At 35.9% G+C, this 20328-nt stretch overlaps 1 protein-coding gene across 1 annotated transcript in view; it reads left to right on the plus strand.

Annotated features, from left to right (window-relative positions):
- Nucleotides 1–20328, plus strand: part of LOC150088670 (proline dehydrogenase 1, mitochondrial-like) — a 228835-nt gene that overhangs the window by 97582 nt on the left and 110925 nt on the right. The window contains exons 3-5 of the mRNA XM_090369616.1: nt 4949–4986; nt 8722–8865; nt 17572–17636. Of these exons, the coding sequence (XP_090225742.1) occupies nt 4949–4986; nt 8722–8865; nt 17572–17636 (247 nt within the window). The remainder of the gene's footprint in view (nt 1–4948; nt 4987–8721; nt 8866–17571; nt 17637–20328) is intronic.

Consider the following 20328-nt stretch of genomic DNA (forward strand, 5'->3'; position numbering starts at 1 on the left):
TTGTAGAATAATAGATGTGTGGAAAGTTGCTTTTAGCCAGTGGATGGTTAATTGCTGGAACAAATTTCCATCTGTCATTGTTTTTTTTTTTTTTTTTAGGTAAACCACAAACACGACAGGTATTAAAACCTATAGTACTTAGTACTGTGCTTGGGATGGAGGTTGAGAAGACGAAAGTAGATACTTGTTGACATTAGACTTGAACTTCTGTAGACTGAAATTTTCAGAAAATACGTACGAAGGAAGGTTGTTCCAGAAAACAACAGTTGAATGAATAAACGGATGGGAGGGACTTGTCACCTTTTTTAGGAACTGGCTGGATATGAGCAAATTTCCAAGCAAAAGAAAAAACACCTTTAGATTAAGAAAGCGAAAAAAGGCGGCAAAGAACAGGAGTAAGTTCAGGAGCACAGGTTTTGAGAACAAGTGGAGAAATACCATCAGGTCCTGGTGCCCATTTAACATCAAGATTTGAAAAGTTGGTTCTGTGAGTTTGAAGTTGAACAGTAAATGGCTGGTGGCGGCACATGTTCGGATTGTTTTGAAAGAGAGTGGGAATTATAAAGCCAATTCAGAAGAACAGTGCCCATGGAAGTATCTGCAGATAAGGCATGCAGCAGAAACAGTACATCTATGAGACAGAGAGTGGAGAGACTCTGTTAAAGAGGAGTCATTAATTAACCTAACTGCCCTCTTCTGAATGGAATCTGGAAGCCTGAGAGAGGTTTTGGGGGCACCCGTCCAGATGTGGGAACAATATTCCATGGTAGGGCACATTTGCGATTTGTACAGAGTGAACAGCTGTTTGGAAGAAAAGTAACGCCGAGAAATCAGCTAAGTTGTCTTTGCCCCACTGGAGAATTACCTGGAGATCGGCATTTAAGGAATTGGTAACAGATATTCGAGAAGTTGAAGCTGATTGAACAGGGCAAGGTTTTTCAAAATGGAAAGTGGAATGCAATGTGTGATCATTGGCAAACTATGGATAGGATTTCCAGTCAATGGAAGAAGGTCATTGATATACAAGAGGAAAAGAGTGGGGGAAAGAACTGAACCTTGGGGGACTCCGGCATTAGTGGAGAAGTTAGACAACAGAGAGCCATCTACCATCACCCTCAGTGAGCGATCAGAGAGAAAACTGGATAACCAATTACAAAATACAGTTGGCAAACCATAAGATGGAAGCTTGTTTAGAAGACCTTTATGCCAAACACTATCAAAAACCTTTGAGATGACAAGAGCAACTGCTTGTGTTTCACCAAACTTTTCCATTGAATTTGTTCATAAATGGGTAACATAAGCCAAAATATCACCAGTGGATTGACACTGGCAGAATCCATACTGGCGATCATTGATCAGATGGAAGGTTTCTCGGTAGTTTACGAGCTGGCGGTTAATTGATTTCTCCGCTTCCTTAGAAAGAGTAGAAGTAATTGTGATGGGACGATAATTGGATGGGAGGGACTTGTCATCCTTTTTAGGAACTGGCTGAATATAAGCAAATTTCCAAGCAGAAGGGAAAAACACCTTTGGAATAAGAAAGTGAAAAAAGGCAGCAAAGAACAGGAGTAAGTTCAGGAGCACAGGTTTTGAGAAAAAGTGGAGAAATACCATCAGGTCCTGGTGCTTGTTTAGCATCAAGATTTGTCAAAATCCTTCTGACATCCTTTTGACGGAAGACCACAGGAGGCATTGAATGGAGCATGTTGGGAATGGTGGGAGGTGTTTTACTAAGATCATTAATACATGAGTTGGAAGAGAAATGGGATGCTAGCAGGTCAGCTTTATCGTTGGCTGAAGTGACAACAGAACCATCTGGTTTTGACAGAGGTGGGAGCAGAGATGGGCAAAAGTTGCGGCCAATAACTTTGACAAGAGACTGGTAGCTGAGCATTCCGGTCGCTTTGACAAGAGACCGGAATGCTCGGCTACCATTAGGGCAAGAAGCAAGTTTTCTACTCTTAGCCAGTTCAAATTCTAGTTTGGACTGATTAAGGACTGCTTTACAATTGTTGCGAGCTTTGGTGTAGGCAGAAAATGAAACTGAAGAATTGGAAACAAGCCAATTACGATATGCAACATTCTTCTCTTGAACAGCCTTAGCACACTTATTGGAAAACCAAGGTTTAAATACAGGACGAGATTTTAGAGTGGAGTGTGGAATAAAGGATTCCATTCCTACAAGAATATTTTCACTGACACAATCTGAGCAAACGTTGACATCAGAAGTTTTTAAACAGTAGTCCGACCAAGGAAAAGAAGAAAAGAAATCTCGCAGGTCACCCCATTTTGCATTCTTGTAATGCCAAACAATACAAGGTTGGGATTAGTCATGAGATAATGGCTCCATTGGAGAAGAGACAATCACCAAGTTGTGATCTGTTGAGGTACCTAAAGGACCACTCACTTCGACTGTGTACTTAGAAGGGGTGTTTGTGAGAAAAATATCAAGCGTGTTGGCTGCATGGTTAGGATTGTGCGGTATTCTTGTAGGTAAATGAACAATCTGTGCAAGGTCATTAGAAATTTCAAAAGCCTCAACATCTTGACCAGCTGTGTCGGTGTGACTAGAAAATGGAAGCCAGCTGGAGTTGTGGATATTAAAATCACCAAAGAAAATTACCTCACTGTTAGGAAAGTTGGACTGGAGGAAGTCAAAAAGCTCCAAGTGATTAGTGGAGTTGAGAGAACGGTAGAGACAACAGATTAATTTTACACAATGAGGTAGAGAGATTTTAAGCCAGAGAAGATCGAAGAGAGGAGATTCCCAATTACCAAGTATCTGACAGGGAATATCAGAATGGACATATGCACAAGTACCACTTTGAGGCGAAAGGAATCATACAGCAAATTGTTTGAGCACTGGTTGAATCAACCGATAACTGAGATTCTGTCAGAAAAAGTACATGCGGTTTGGCAGACTGCAAGTGGAAATCGACATCGTTGAGATTAGAATTGAGACCACATATATTTGTGAAATGAACTAGGAAGTGTTTGGGAGGTGTAGATATTTTTGCAGATAAGCTTACTCTATTAGTTTGAAAATTCATGGTGTATTCAATAGTGAGAAAAAGTTGGGGGGGGAACATGCTGTATAAAGTAATGAAATTTTTGGATATGGCATAACATGGCCTTGACAATTCCCCCCCTCCCCCGCATACACACTACTCAGACTCCCTCTAGTCACTATTTGGCAGAGTAGAGGTAGCAAGATTATACACTAGCTGATCTGGAAGCCTCCTAAAGAGTTACCAATAGGTTTGGTGCGGCGAACACTGTTTTAGTGCTGTACCCTCAAAATGTAAGGAAGATTGGATCTCGCCGTGATGTTCATCATAACCTCAAAAGTCATCAGTCATACTGCATGATGGAAGGGATGGGGTAGGATTGATAGGAACTTAGCTTTGGAGACTAAACATGGGTTCCACCACTTCAAGGCACCTCCGTAGCCAGGTGGGAAGGAGCAGCAGCAGCAGTGCGTAGCACATGCTTCTTGATTAGACCGGGGTTCGAGCCCGTAACCACCAAATATGGAGGATGCGGAAAAGTTAGGGAATGACCACCGCATATTCCCGGAGCAATATGGCCTTAGTTGCTAATGCTCCTAAAAACCAAACAACAACAACCACCACTTCAAGCCTCCAATAAGCAAAGTGGTGGTATTTCACCGGTTGATGAGTCATCTATCACCTAGTTTGCCCACTAACACAGAGGGGTGGCTTTCCTCCATGTGGTGTGGGTGCCACACCTCGACCCCTGCTTACGTTGGTTCATACCTGGATGGTCACCCACAGTGTGCTTGTGCATGGGGGTTATACCTAGGATTACTAACAGTCCCACCATGGTGAAGATGCTGGCAGAGGATTTGGCTGTCACAGACCGTCCGGACTTTATATTCAGTTTATTTTACCATTTGATTACTTGTTATAAGTTTGTGAGAGGGGAAAAGATGTGTCACTATATCATTACTGAACAGCTGACCAAATTAGAGCATCTGTATAAATTTTATCATTAATTAGCAAAATTAAAAAAAAAAAAAATTGAAGAATATGGCATCATATTGACTTATGTCACAACTGAACTCCATTTTGTTATTTAGATTTAAAAAAAAAAAAAAATATTTCAAAGCAGCACCTGTAGCTTTGAAAGGGAGGGGTGAGTGGTCATTGTAATCAAGTTGATTTTCAAGTTTTGCAACAAATTTCCAAGCTGCAAATCTGCTGGTCATTTTGGCATAGGGATTTCAAGAGGAATACCATATAAAGTTTTGTTTTCAAAAACTGTTAGTGCATTTCAAAAAAGAAGGAAAAAAGGGATGCTTGAAATTTAGACCATAATTCTGAACATAACATAATTTTCTGATTTATGTTAGGATGGTCCACAATGGCAGTTTTACACACACACACACACACACACACACACACACACACACACACACACACACACCAGGGCCATACATTGCTTCTGGGTTTGAGTTCTGTTGATGATTGGAGAAATTTCTGAAGTCCTGTTCAATTGAGATTGTAATTAGCTGATCTCAAGCAGAGGGATTAGGGTTTTCCTCATGAGTAGTGTAATCACTACGCATGAGGCAGCTCAGACAACATGCAAATTGGCCCATGAATAAGTCTGCATTGACTCATTCTATAGACATAATTTTTCTACCCTTATGTACACTTTTGGACCATTAGTATAGTTTTCTGTTTACACAAAACCTGAAGCTGTGATCAAGTTATTTTAAGGCTTATCTTAAAAATTCCATGATGGTGGTGGAATTTAAATTTATAAATTTACTTTTTTTAATTTCTCTTTCAAAACGAATATGCAACATTAATATGGTCACTTCTCTGTGTATTATTATTTGATTCTCTTCATCAAGTATACATTCTCTGTTAATTATTGGAAGTAAATGAAATTAAAATATAATCAGAAGATTCTAATTTTATAGGGCTTGTATATCTGCAGCATCAGAAGATGGCCAAATTGGTAAGTTTGCTTATTTATTTCATAATATCTGGTTATATATTTATCATTTATAAAATCGTAAAAAAAATAGGTGTAATAATTAAATTTGGAATTAATTTATTTTGTGATAATTTGCTTTTTTGGACTTTTTTTCCTAAACATACAAACAGTAGCACCACTTAATGTGATCACTGCTTATTAGAATCAGCTGCTTTATTGAATAAGATTTTAGAAAGTAGATTCAAATTGCCAAAATGCACCATATTTTCATTGATTTTCAGTTATGCCTTTCATTGCCATTCATTTATTTTTAAAAATATAACACCTTAACTGAACTGGTCTTGGCGCATTATAGTCAAAGCTGGTAATGCGCCAATAAAACCTAAATAAATCAAAATCGAAACCTTAACTGAACTTTCAGATGTTCAGTTAGTACTGTATTATATTTTAAAAATAATAGAAGCCATGGGAGAAAAAGAAGCAAAGATTATGTACAACTGTGTTGTTATATGCAAACAGTGATGGCACAGAAAATTAAAAGTATCACGTTAAACTACTGATAATAAGGAAGTCAAAAGTGCCAAGATGGTTTTGCAAGTGTGAAGTCAATTAGTATTAGTAGTGACAAGTAATGGAGGAAAGCAAGCTTATAAAGCACCATCAAAAAAAACTCCACTTCCATATCACCTTGAATTTATTCAAACTACCCACTTCCAAACATCTATCTGCAACCTGTGTGTAATCTGAGCAAGAGGAAGAATGCCATCAGCATTGAGCTGGCTCAATCCATTCCAAGTTGAATCTCCTTGCAGGTGAGTAGTATACAGATGCTGCAATTTGCAGAACTGAAACCTTTCTTGTTAAAAACCACCCTTTTGCACATCTCACCAATCTTGTTGCCTTTCTCTGCAGCCATTCCAGCAGATCTGCATCCTTCCTAAAATGAGGCCTCCAGACCTGTATGCAATGCTCAAGATGCAGCCTAACCATTGCCTTTTACAATGGGATAATTACCTCCTTATAACTAACAAAATTCCTGTATATCATTGACAAAACCCCATGAGCTGTCCTGGCACCCTGTCTGCACTGCTCAGAGAACTTCACATCTGACTGCACAATTACCCCACAGGTCTTTTTAGTTTTCCATTACCCTAAGCATAGTACTATACAGTTGGTACATTAATCTGGGATTACTGCAATCCATATGCAGTACTTCCATATGTCAGTGTTAAACTTCAACTGCCATTTCTCAGCCCATCTGCCTAATTTTTCTAGATCTTGTTGCAGTGCTTACCTTGATTACTGTTATTAACCACCTTACCAACCTTTGTATCATCTGCAAACTTAGACATTAAGGCTTATATACCTTTATCAGTATCATTAATAAATATAGAAAACAATGGCCCAAACACTGAACCCTGGGGACTCCATTAATAACATTAGTCCATGAAGAGTAGTGTCCTTTAATAACCACTCTGTCTTCTCCCACTCAACCACCCCTTTATCTGTATAAGTAACTTGCCCTTAATGCCGCACTGCTCCAGTTTATACAGCAGCCTTTTATGTGCAACAGTATCAAAAGCTTTCCTGAAATCCAAATATATGATATCAAAATTATATTTTTCATCCAGTTCCTTTGTTACTGCATCATAGTGTTCAATCGAATTGGTCAGACAAGATCTCCTCTTGACAAACCATGCTGTAACTGCAGTAGTATTGCATTCATGGTTAGATGGTCCTGCATTACTTCTTTAACCAGTGAATCCATTATTTTCCCTGTTGTTGTTATTTGGTTTTTAGGAGCATTAGCAACTAAGGCCATATTGCTCCGGGGATATGCGGTGGTCATTCCCTGACCTCTTCGCATCCTCCGTATTTGGTGGTCACGGGCTCAAACCCTGGTTTAATCAAGAAGCGTGTGCTACGCACTACTGCTCCTGCACACCTGGCTACGGAGGTGCCTATGGACAATTGTCGAGCACATCATACAATATTACTAGTTATTAATTGTTTGTAATTATTAATCGTACATTATACAATATTAAATGAAAGAACTTTGAGGTGTTAAAGGTGTGCTTTTACCACCTAATATGACATCTAAATTACATTTGTTAATTGGGGGTGGTATAAAAATCTGAAGCAAAACTATCAGAACCCATATAAAGGTCGGAATATTTAATGAAGAAGAAAAGAAAACTCAAGATTTGGGGGATAGATGAAATCTTACTGGCAGAATTTGACTGGGGATCTTATTTTAAGAAATGGGCAAGTTTTAATTCCATTTTCATTGAAACGAATGTGCAAATGTAGACTGTGATGTAGTTGAAACTAAACTTCTGACTGATGTTGATATTATTAAAGGCATAAAAAGAGAGCAGATACTAATTCTGATCAGTTAAAGATATAAGATTAATTCTCTTGGTGTACAAGAGAATTTAAAGCATGTCTTGGATGCTTTAAAATCTTACATTTTAATGCAAGAAAATGTCAGTGTCACGATATATTTCACTTTACCTGATCCTGAAAATTTGTTCTGCATGGCAAACAAATTTTTTATTTCTTTATTTCATCACATTATTTCTTTGCAAAATGTGAATTAAAGTTGCATAGTACACAAAATACACATGTGGCTAAAAATTATATACATAATGTGTCTAATTTTATGCTAATTTTAAATGGTTTGAATTACTGAAAATAAAAGTTAACTTATTTTATTAATTGCTTTTATTTTGTTTTATTGCTTTTACTGTAACAGATTTTTAATTACAGTAGAATATTAAACTTGTCCATATACAGCATACTTAATTCTGCTTCTATAACTTGAAGTTTTCGTGACCAAATTTTGTCTTTGCTTGAAGTTCAAATTATACAAGTTCAGTTTTGCATGTATGTATATTATTATAATTTTACATCTGTACTATTCCTTTAATTTTCAGTTAATAGAATCAATGTTTAATAGTTAAAAATGATAATGATATTAATCAAAATACAATAAAAGCTGGTGTTATTGCCATATCAGTAAATGGTACTGCAATACTACCTATTAATTGCTAAATACTGCACTTGGCAAGGGGAACAATAAAAAAAAAAAAAAAAAACAACCTCAAAGTATAAACTAAAATATTCATCGAATTACTTTATTTATTATGCATGACTTATTTCCTTTTTCCTTGATTTTTTTTTTTTTTTTTTTTTACTATATTCTATGTAAAAAATATTCTAATGTACTTGAAGCACATTCTCTTCATATGGTGTTATTACATTTTAAGGTATTAATGATATCATTTTTGCATCTTGTTTTTTAATTTTTTTTATAAATAACAAATTTTCACTGTATAATTGGGATAGCCATGTTGGTTGGTTATCTTGCTTTATGAGAGGAATTGAATGAATACATGCTACATAACTTCCAGCACATTATATATTTGTACATCTCTCTCTCTCTCTCTCTCTCTCTCTCTCTCTCTCTCTCTCTCTCTCTCTCTCTCTCTCTCTCTCTCTCTCTCTCTCTCTCTCTCTCTCTCTGTTATCATGTATACCATGTATTATCTGTTTCATTGTAGTTACAAATTTTCATTAGTTTTCTGTATGTGGGCAGTTAGTGTTTCCTTGTCTGATAAAACTGAATGCTTGTTCTTCCACTTCCAAGAAAACAAATGAAAAAATAATAATAAATAAATACGACTGCTTATTTATTTATTAGGGGTCACTTGTGTTAATTTAAAATTTATTTTATTATTATTTTTTTATTTTTAGGAGAATTAAAACAGTATCAGCCATATGAAGAATTTGCTGATATTCGAAAATACCATGTTACAGCTAGGACCTACTTTTATTTAAGTGAGGCTCAGTGTGAACGCAACATGGAAACTTTTTTGAAATGCATAGATGCTGTAGCTGGTGAGTGTTACTTTAGCCGGTCATTCATTATGATACATGTACACTTCCTTTTAATGCTTTCTGTACGAACTGTACTGTGGGACTGAGAAACTTTCTTCATTGTAAATTATTAGCCTGTTGCTAACCCTTTTTCACAATTAGCAGAATAGATATTCCCATGCCATTAAATTAATTATAATGTAAAAATGTCATCATCATCAAATGTCTTAACTCTAAAATAATTTTATTGTATATTACTGTGCATTCATTTTAAAGGAACATATTAAAAACTTCAATGATTTTAGAGTAAAATTTCCACTTATTAAAGATAAAAAGTGGGAGAATATTCTATTTTATTATTATGCTATAGTGAGTTGAAATCAAGGTATATAAAATGTAATTGTCTCACTGTACAAATTAATAGTTAGAGGACATCTTGAATACTGTACTTAGGTCAGAAGACTTCATTTTGGGAAATGAATAGTGACTTGCTTTAAAGGATACAAAGGAGGACAATAAGACTACAGTCATGTCACCATAAGAATGAACTGAAAGTCACCACCAGATGTAGTCTAGTTTAGGTATAAAGGGATTATTGGTAGTATAATCCCTTTTTTAAAGAGAGGGCACTGACTCTCTTTAAAAATTACAGCTGTGAATTACAGGCTCCGAAAAAGCGATAAGTGGTTGCCTTTTTATTTACCTAATTGTTATTTTATATTGTACTTTATACGTAGTCTTATGGTTACGCTGATTATTTTTATTTTTAATTTAGATAGAGTTTTTGTAGATTACTACTTAATATACGTAAAACCGTTATTTTGTTTGAATCTTGCAGCCACTGTTTTTGTATAAAGTAGTAGGGAATTCAAATTTTTAATTGTGGTAACTAGGTAGCTCTAACGTATAATTATATAGTGTAATACGCATCACTGCATTTAGGATTCTATTAGATAGCGTAGTATTGACTATTAATTAATTAAATTTATTGATCTTATTAATTTAAAATATCATGCCCCAGACTAGAGCAGCAAAGCAACGGACACAAAGTGGCAGGAGTGCTGTGACTCGGAAGAACTGAGGGGGGGGGGGTTCGATTCTCCAACACATCACAGCCTAAAAAAATGTGCAACTTTGAAATGTTTGCCGAACTCTCTGGAACGGAACATGATCTAGCCAAGGAGGATGTCTTTGTGTGTGCCAGGTGCAGAGAGTGTCTAGAAATTAGGCATCAACTCAGCATTCTACTGGGCGTTTATGAGAGCTTGAGGTGTGGGGTAGATGCCCTCGAAGAAATCAATATGAGGGGACCATCAAGCTCTCAACTGCCCAACTCAATGCCAGAGCTCACTCCTGGACATCAGGCAACACAGCGGCAATTTCCAAGGCAGAATGCGCTGGTCCCAAAGGAACTAGTAGTTGTTGGTGACTATTGTCAGGGAAACGGGGAACATGGTATGTAAAAAGGATAGGTGGAACAGGACCAGGGTATGTCTGCCAGGGGCAAAGGTTGATGACGTTGTAGAGCGGATATAATCTTTTAAGGGCACAAAAGGTGATATCGTTGTACACGTTGGCACCAATGACATTAAGAGTAGGAGATCTGCAGATTTACTTAACAAGTACAGGTCAGTGTTGCAAAAAAGTCGTGAGTCAGGGTTAAATTTGAAAGTGTCTGCAATTCTGCCCAGACATGATAGGAGGGAGTACATGATGAGAGCCTTGCCAATCAATTCAGCCCTGGAAGGAATATGCAAGGCTCAAGGGGTAGAATTTTTTTCAGCGTGGTCTGTGCTTGTTAACAGGAGAGACTGCTTCTACAGGGATAGGATACACTTAAATAGAAAGGGTGCAAGAATATTTGCTGATGCTATTGAGGCAGTGTTAGGTGGGTTGGAAAACTGCTAGCTTGGGGGGATTCACAGACTAAAAGGTTAAAAGTAGCCGCAGGCAGAGGTGAAGATGATTCTTGCACAACTTCTATTAGAATAAGTAGTGACCTGGAGCGAGGGGTGCTGGGGGTTTCCAGGGACGACAGTCATCGTGAAACAGATGGGTATATGGGATGTGTCAGGGTAACTAGGAATAGGTGCATGTATGCCAATGCTAGAAGTATAGTAAATAAATTTGATGAATTTGAAGTGTTAGTCAAGACATCAAAGGTGGATATTGTTGGGATATCAGAGACGTGGTGTCACACTGATATTAGGAATGCAGAATTGGAATTTGGGGAGCACAATGTGTACAGAAAGGATAGACAGGATAGGAAGAGAGGAGGTGTCATGCTGTTAATTAAGAAACACAAAATCCAAGGAATAGAAATAAATTCTATTTACATGTTCGTCGAACATTTCTTTCTTGAATCAATCAAATTTGCAAGTACTGCATAAGTATTTAGGGAAATTCCGACACATAGAGTTTTTTTTTTTTTTTTTTGATTTGGTAGTTGTTGGCGCATCGGCTTCTGTGGCCATATTGCACCTCCCAAGGTTTTTGCAGTACTATTGATCCAAGCCCGAGGCGGGAATCGAACCCGCGACCTTTGGGTTGCCGGCATAGAGTTCCGTGGAATGCAACCCTTACATAAGTCAGGCAGTGGCTGTACAAGTATCATCAGCATATAGTAATGATCCAGTTTTTATATCTCCCACATTAATAATAATAAACTCTTCCAGTAAATATAAGCTGTATATTTACAGCTTATATTTACATTATAAGCTGTTTTTGTTATTTTTACCGCAAAAATTAAAAGACAGTCGGTATTCCAAAAGACAGAAGGTCGATATTCCATTACGAAAAAAAAACTTTTTTTTTTGTTTTTTTTGGTAATTCGTTCCAAGACCTTATTACATTGGTTGGATCCCATACAACACAATGCACTGCAGATTGCTCTTGTTGCTTATAGGACATCTCAAACCTATAGTCTATACATTGAAGCTCATGAGCCCCCTCTGTACCCTCTGCAGAAGAATGTTATTACTTAAATACAAAATACAAAGTAAATGTTATTACTTAAATACAAAAGCCAAAATACAAAGTTGCTCTCTGCATCCTATTCAGACATACCTCTTTAATCTGTCATTTCACAATCTCTATAGAAATAAACCAAGTAAAATACGACCAGCAGGCCTACGGCTTCTTGAAATAACACAGAATTAGAATGTTCCTCTCCATAGGCAACAGGTAAAAAATTGCTCTCATCCACCATGGACCACCTTTCCTCAACTGACATGTGATACATATTTTCTTCAATGGGGAAAGAACTGTCTACCTACTCTAAATGTGCAACAACTCCATGCTAGCCATATTCAAAACTATGCTGACTTCCTACCGATATATATGGATGGCTCCAAATCTTTCAACTGTTGGAGCAGCAGCAGTGTTTCCCTCTGCTATCATATCAGCTTCTCTTCCACCTGAGTACAGCAGCTTTTCAGCAGAACTATATGCAATACAATTAGCTCTAGAAAATTTGACTCGTCGCCCATCTGCAAAATATTTAGTTTGCACTGACTCTCTCGGCTCAATTAGAGCAATGCAGAATCCCTCTCATAAGGAACACCATGTTTTAAATCAAATCAGGAGTTTGCTGTTGAAAATTGAAGATCGTCAGCAACTTGTGAACTTTTGCTGAATTCCAGCACATTCACACATTAAAGGGAATGAACTTTCTGATATTTCTGCAAAATATCCGTCAACTTTAGACTTAACCTCTGTCTTCATTCCAGCTTCTGATTATATCATAATTCATGTAGCATACTATGCACAGTGGACAGAGCTATGGCATAAACAAACAAATAACAAACTCTTCCAATTGAAACAAGATCCAAAATTTTGGCACTCAAGCATTCAGCCAGTTCAGCTAGAAGAAATGATACTCGCACGGATTAGAATAGGCCATAATCATCTGACTTACCTCCATCTACTCACAGGTGACGATCCACCTCAGTGTTCACACTGCTCAGAACATCTAACAATCAAACATATTTTGATTGACTGTCCGCATTATCAACAACATCAAACTTTAATATTTCTTTCTCTGGCTAATCTCCGAGAATCAAGGACATTAAATCATATCATTGGACAGGAGGCAAATATTAATGAACTTTGCTGTCTTTTGAAACAAATTAGAATTTATGGTCGAACATGAATAGTTTCTGAACTGAAATGAAATGGAGTGGGCTTCATATTAATTATTTTTTAACATTCCTATGACTAGGCGCATTATAGCCACAGCAGCTTGTGCACCATTAAACACACACCCCGAAAGTTGAAATTTTCACTATACAGTAATACCCCGAAGTTACGCGATAGTTGGGTCCGACAAAAATCGCGTAAGTCGAATTCACGTAAGTCGGGGTACAACTTTGCATATAAATACATATAAATTTTGCTTAATTGGGACCAAGGACTAACAAAAACACTAGTTTAGAAGAAAAATATTAATAAAATTGCAGTTCTTTATACATATTAATACAAAATATGTATTAAAAAAACAAATGACTTACGTAAAAAAGTTATTTCGATGTCGATGGCTTCATAAAATCTAACAAATTCGTCTGACGACACAGCGCCTTCTTTTTTTCACGCAGAATTTCTTTGTAGAAAGCTAATCTTTTTTTTATTCCTTGCTTTGTAGCTATAACGCGTTCTTCGTTGGAGTCTGTTTTCTAAAATTTTTAAGCCCTTTACAATTGAGCCCTTTTCAATTTTCAACCTGTCAAGTTTGCAATTGTCATGTGCTTTTCGCCGTTGCTTCATTTAGGCCTGTAGCACGTGCAATATCACATGGTCTTTCATTTCGCTCAAAGCGTTTCACAATTTCATATTTTTTCTCTATCGACAGAGGCGGACTGGCCATAAGCCTTACCGGGGAAACCCCGGTGGCCGGTGTGATTTTGGCCATAAACCATAGTATGAGGCCACTATAAATTTTCCCGGGTAAGAATTTTTGACCCAGTCCGCCTCTGTTTATCGATAATTGCTTTTCTTTTTCTCTCTGAATCTGCAGTGTCTTCACCAGGACGCTTCCTTTTCACAACTTTTAATTAAGTATTTTACTCATTTTTAGGGAATAAAGCGCAATTACAAAACGAGGAGGCATGCTTGATACGCATAAACAAAGCTGCGCGCATGTAGCAACTGAATAAACAACACCATAAAGGCAGAGATACACTATTAACACCTCACATTTCTAGGGGTTACTACCATAAAACAATAAAAATCCAGTTGCGTTTCTGCTAGTGAAATCTGTTATAAACTGGTAGTAAACTCGATCTAATTGCATTTGCGATTATACCGATAGCTGGAATTGTGTTATTTTTTAGGTTATTATGGGTGAAATGTGTTTCCCCTTCACTGATATAAAAAACATAAAAGCAGCAAAGTTGAATTTTGTTCATCTTTCGCTCTCATTCTCCGCCGTCGCACCGTATATCGATAACATATGAAAAACGACCTTGAAGATAGTGTGTGGCAGCGTTGCCAAACGAAAAAATCAAGAACCGCGTAACTCTGAGTTTGCGTAAGTCGGGGTATTACTGTATAACTAAGCTATTTATCTCTCTAAAGGGTCATTTTTATAATGGAAATTGCACTACACTTTCTTTCATCATCATCATATGTTCTGTTATAAGAATCAATTTTTAATGCCTTTGTGATATTTTTCTAAAACACATTTCTGGAGGTCACTACCATAAAACAATAAAAACAGTTTGCACTTTCCAGTTTATTGGGCTTTTCTGTTAGTGCAATCAATTATAAATGATTAGTAAACTCAATATTAATTGCATTTGCGATAATGACATTAACTGGAATTCTGCTGGTTTTTACATTATGGTATTATGGTGAAATGAGTTCCTCTTCACTGAAATCTTCAATCATATAATAAACATGTATAAATTTTCAGAATCTTCTCTTCATTCCTATTTACCTATTACAATGGTGAAGGGAAAGGGACCAATGGAAAGTGCAAGTGCTGGCACTGCTAGGAAACGAAACAAAATTGATTTGGAAATGAAGATGATTAATTAAAAACTACGAAGCAGGACAAAGTTTGTCATCTGTTGCACGGAATTAGGTCTCACTGCTTCAACAGTGAATACTATTTTAAAGGACAGTGCATGTATAAAAGAACATGTTAAAGGATCAATGCATATAAGATCAACAGTGTTCAAGTGCTATATCGAAGATGGAAAAACTATTTAATAATATGGATGGAAAATCAGATTCAGAAGCAAATGCCCTCGAGTCCACTGGCCATTCAAACAAAAGCAAGAAGTATTTATGAAGATACTAAGGATAAGTATGGAGAACCCCAAGCCAAGTTCATGGCAAGCAACGGGTGGTTTAATAGGTTCAGGCATTGTGCTGGTTTCCAAAACATTAAAGTATGTGTTGAAGTCACCAGTGCCAATTCTGCAGCTGCAAAGAAATTTTCTGATGTGTTGGAAAAAACTCCTTCTAAATCTCCACAGCCATCAGCTTCCGCAGCGGTGTGCTTATCAGCTGGAGAGTTAATTCTGGCAGTGATGCTCGAAAGGTAAAACTTTCTGACATTATGCCTGTCTCCTATCTCTTTTTTGAAATTTTTGTAATTTTGTACACTTTTATAATTTTCCTGCGCGTGAGATAAAAAAATTAAATAAATAATTCTATTTACATATTCGTTGAACATTTTTCTTTTTTGATTCAATGAAATTTGCGAGTACTGCATAAGTATTTAGGGAAATTCCGACTTACGTAGAGTTCTGTGGAATCCAACCCTTACATAAGTCGGGCAGTGGCTGTACAAGTATCATCAGCATACAGTAATGATCCAGTTTTTCTGTCTCCCACATTAAAATGTGTCAGTAACTTACATTCTTTTATTAAATGGTCATGAAAATTATAAAATGAAGCAGCGATAAGTTGCAACCCTGCTTTGCACCAAATATAACCTTAAACCATTTTCTGGTGCTTCTTTCAGTCCTCTGTATATTTACGTATTTTAATTAAGTCCTACATATTTTCCATTTGAATACAAATTTTTTATTCATATTTAAACGATTATCCTAGATGCAATATTTTTCTGAAATTTGAAAGAGCATATTTCTGCTTTCTTTGACATGTGCTTTTTCAGCATCAACAAATTCTAAATATAGGTTATTGTTATGTTCTCATGACTTTTCCATAATTTGTCTTAATGTGAATTATTTGATCCTGGCATATCGTATATGGCATAAACCTGATTTTCTTCCCCAAGTTTAAATTGAACACTCTTCTTCTCTTAAGATACTTACATAGCTTTTACTCTTCACACTTAGTTGCATATATTTTACCTAAATACAAAGGAATGAAATTCTGTAATTATCAAGTTTGGCTTTACTTCCTTGTTTTATGCATTGGCAATTATACTTTGTTCCAGTCTTCTGGAACTTATCCTTCTGAAATTGACATCTGGATTATAACCACAATGACACTATTTTCTCTCTGGCATTCAGCATTTTAGATCTGATTTTGTGTCTTTGCTGCCTTCTCATACTTTATATTTTCTATGACCTTTTCTACCTGTATAATAGAGAATCCAAAGATAATAGAGTATCAGTATCCAAAATTTCCCTCATTTCAATCTTTTCCTCTTTATCTTTAAAAATTATTATTATTAATAATAATAATCGGTTCTTTTGTTTAGCAAACTTCAAAGTATTTACATTATACTTCTAAAATTTCCTTCTCTTCTATTTTTTACTTTTCCCTTATAATTTTTGTTAAAAGATTTTTAAATTAATTGATTCATAATCACAAAGTACAAAATATCTTAAAATATTAAAATCAACTGTGCTTTGAGTGTTCGACTTCATATTATTTACTTTAAAGTAATTAACCCAGTTCTTGGCTTGAAGTAGGTTTCAGCACGAATACAGGAACATAGCCAGTAAGCTAATTTTTGAATATTGTTGCTTGGTAATAGAATCTCTACCTTGTTTTTTTTTTTTTTTTTTTTTTTTTTTTTCTATCTTATATTGTCCTTAATGAAAGATAAAATGAAATAATGATGTAAACCAGTTTGCTGTTAGCCATCTTTATGTTGCATCTCAGAGATGATTTGTCACTTAAACAAAAGATAATGTTTTTATGTTTTTATTCTTGTCGTAATGGTTCTGCATGTAATTTTGCTTTGAGCAGTTTAAATTTTACTTGAAGAGCAGAAGCTGACTTATAAAAAGTTTGTATTGTTCTATAGATGGATATAAATATGGTATGGTTTTCTTAGAAAGCACTGAAATTTGATATTTTCCAACAGAAGAATTCCTTTTGACTTTTATAGGCCACCCTTGTAAGAAAGATTTAATTTTTCTTTCTTATTCAATATTGGACATGTAACCATCATTCATTCATTTAACATTTGTATGTTTCTGCCACCATTTTTCTTCTTTCAAATGTCTACCAATCTCTTCAAAAATATTTCTGTTATATCTGTGATCTTTTTACTTTCATCTCTTGGGTTGAATATATTACTTTACATATTCAACATATTTTGTTTTTGTGTCTTTTTGTCTTTGTCTTTGTAACAATCTTCATGGTTAATGTTATTTTTAAAAGTGAGAAAAATACAGCATGCATATTAATTCAGTCTTGTAGGCTCCAGTCTTGTGATTACTGGTGTGTGTGCAAATTATGAAAAATATATGAATAAAAGAGTAGCATACAAGGTGTATATAATTTTTTTTTTTTTTTTTTAAATAGGAACTACAAAATCAACAGGTTTTGCTGCTGTGAAAATGACTGCTCTTGGACGTCCACAGCTATTGGTATGTATTATCATGTTCCCTTTTTCTCTCTCTCTCTCTCTCTCTCTCTCTCTCTCTCTCTCTCTCTCTTTTTTTTTTCCAAGCTTTAAAAAAGAAATGGCTTTTATTGATGGATGTTTTTTTTATGCTCTGATACAGCTACCATTGGCCAGAGGAGTTTATAGCTTCATGCTCTATTTTGAGCAGTTGTTACCAGCATCAGTTAATAATGGACTATGCATTTGTTTGGTGTATGTGGATTTTATCTTGCAATTTGCATGCAAGGATTCAAATTGCTTCACAGCATGCTGTCATAATTTTGTAATTCAAAGAAGTTTTCTTAAATTGCAAAATTATTGGTTAATTATTTATTTTCGATATTCAGTATGCAATGTATCCTTGACCACAGATTTGCAGCTATATAGATTGAGAAAGGTTGCAATTTCATGGTGGCACACATTATCATATTCGCTATGATAATATATATCAGTCTGCAACAATTGTGGAGGTACTGAGCTCAGAAGGCAGGAGTTATTTGAGCAGCACCAGTATATTTGTACTCATATAGTATCCCAGGTTAATTCTGATGAAACTAGCTTATTTACGAATCGCAAAATGGAATATATACTTTAAAAAAAAAATAAATAATAATACAGGTCGACCATCACTAATTCGGTTCCACCGCTAAGTCGGACATAATTTCCGTGAACGTAATTTCAAATTTTCCAGGTTGGCACACCAACCTGCCGCTACTGTTTTGGTGGCATTAGTTGCAGCATCAGCTGTTGGCGCAAACTCGTAAACACTTGCAAGCCATTCCCACTTGTTTTTCTGCATTTATTATTATATCCTGCTCACATTTAGCCCCAGCCATGGTTCCAAGGCATAAAGGAAGTGCCTCTCGTGGTGTAAAGTGCAAACATCGTACATTGTCCATAATAGATAAAGTTGAACTTCTGAAAAAATTCGTCAGCGGTATGTCTGTGAGAAGTTTAACTCTGCTTAATTGTAAATTCCAGCAATTTTTCTCAGTTCCTCTTATCTTAGTAAGAAAATTATTATTATTAATAATAATAATTTTCGTTTAGCTATTCCTTTTTTAGATTTTTTTTTTTTACACAACACACTTATACAAACTTGCAGAAAAACACAGCACAATATGATGGATAATACAGCGCACTAATGAACTTGTTTTCACAAAACCTCTAACAATACCGACAAACTTATTGCGATGTTTGAGAGTTTATTTTATCGTAATTAGTTTTATTGCAGCGCTCACCGCACATGCAATAAACTAATCACAAATGACCTTCATATGTGTGCCGTAATAGCGTCACACGTGTGTGGCCGACACTGCTTCTCAAGAAATAAAGTAACCAACATCATCATCAGCCATTTTCAATCCACTGCAGGATGAAGGCCTCTCCAGCAACTTTCCAGTTCCTTCTGTTTTGAGCACTGGCCATCCATTTACTATCCAAAAACTCATGAATTTCATCTATCCATCTCCGCCTTTGTCTTCCAGGTTTTCTTCTAGCTCCTCTTGGGTACCATTCTGTTATTTTCTTAGTCCATCTGTCATCATGTCTTCGAGCTATGTGTCCTGCCCAAGACCATTTTAGTTTTTGATAAGAATGTCCTTTACTTGTAACCTGATTATCACATTCTACAAGGCAATAGTTAGGCTGCATACAAGTTTGGAGGCCTCATTTTAGGAAGGATGCAGATCTGCAGGAATGGGTGCAGAGAAAAACAGCAAGATTGGCGAGAGGAATAAAAGGGTGGTCTTACTAACAAAGGCTATAGGTCTGAAAATTACAGTCCCTTGGCACTATGCACCTGCAGGATGATCTGATTGAGGTTTAAGGCTTTGAAGGGATTGAGTAAGCTCATTACTGACAGCTTTCTTCTTGCTCAAACCACACATGTGACAGAACATGAATTCAAATTGAGGAAGGATGGTTGCAGGATAGATGTGTACAAGTTTGCCTTCAGCCAGTGGGTGCCTGATTGTTGGATTAAACTTGCATCTATCGTTGTGGGAGTGGGTAGTTTAATAAATTTGTTTTTACTGTGAGTGAACATTATGTAACTAGTTTATATAAAGAAAGCAAAAATTCTTGGTTTGAGAGTAAGTGCAGTATAGAACATAATTAATTGTAGACCACTGTCTTGGTGTGTGAGGCTGATGATGTTATAAGGACAGAATTACAGGAGTGTAAATATTCACGGCAATTTATTTACTTAAGTTTAATTTTATTTAATTTTATTAAATTTTAATCTTATTAACTAATTAAAAAATATATTTAATATTTACCAGATGTTGACTAATAGCTCTCTGTTGACTAATTCAGGTTCTGTTATGCATATAAATACCAAAGGCTAAATATTAAAAAGTAAAAATGTGCAGTCAAATTAACAACTATCTTAAATGAAGTCACCATAATTTACCAGTTCTGCTGTCTTTACAGTCACTGAAGAAGTGGTACATACAGGAAGTACCATGAAATATCTGATAATAATCTGTAATTCTTTAAGAAATTAAAGGTATATTACACTCTATGCCCTATTCATTCCTTCCAATGGTTGTTTAGTTCTTCCTTGAATTTGTTTAAACTATAAACTTACAACAGATGGAAGTTTGTTCTGCCAGTCAACCGCCCACTGGCTAAAAGTGAACTTCCACACATCTATTCTGCAACCATTCTTCCTC

Source organism: Mastigoproctus giganteus, chromosome 3, assembly GCF_048544385.1.
Source record: "Mastigoproctus giganteus isolate SK-2022 chromosome 3, ASM4854438v1, whole genome shotgun sequence".
In the NCBI taxonomy this organism is placed as follows: domain Eukaryota; kingdom Metazoa; phylum Arthropoda; class Arachnida; order Uropygi; family Thelyphonidae; genus Mastigoproctus; species Mastigoproctus giganteus.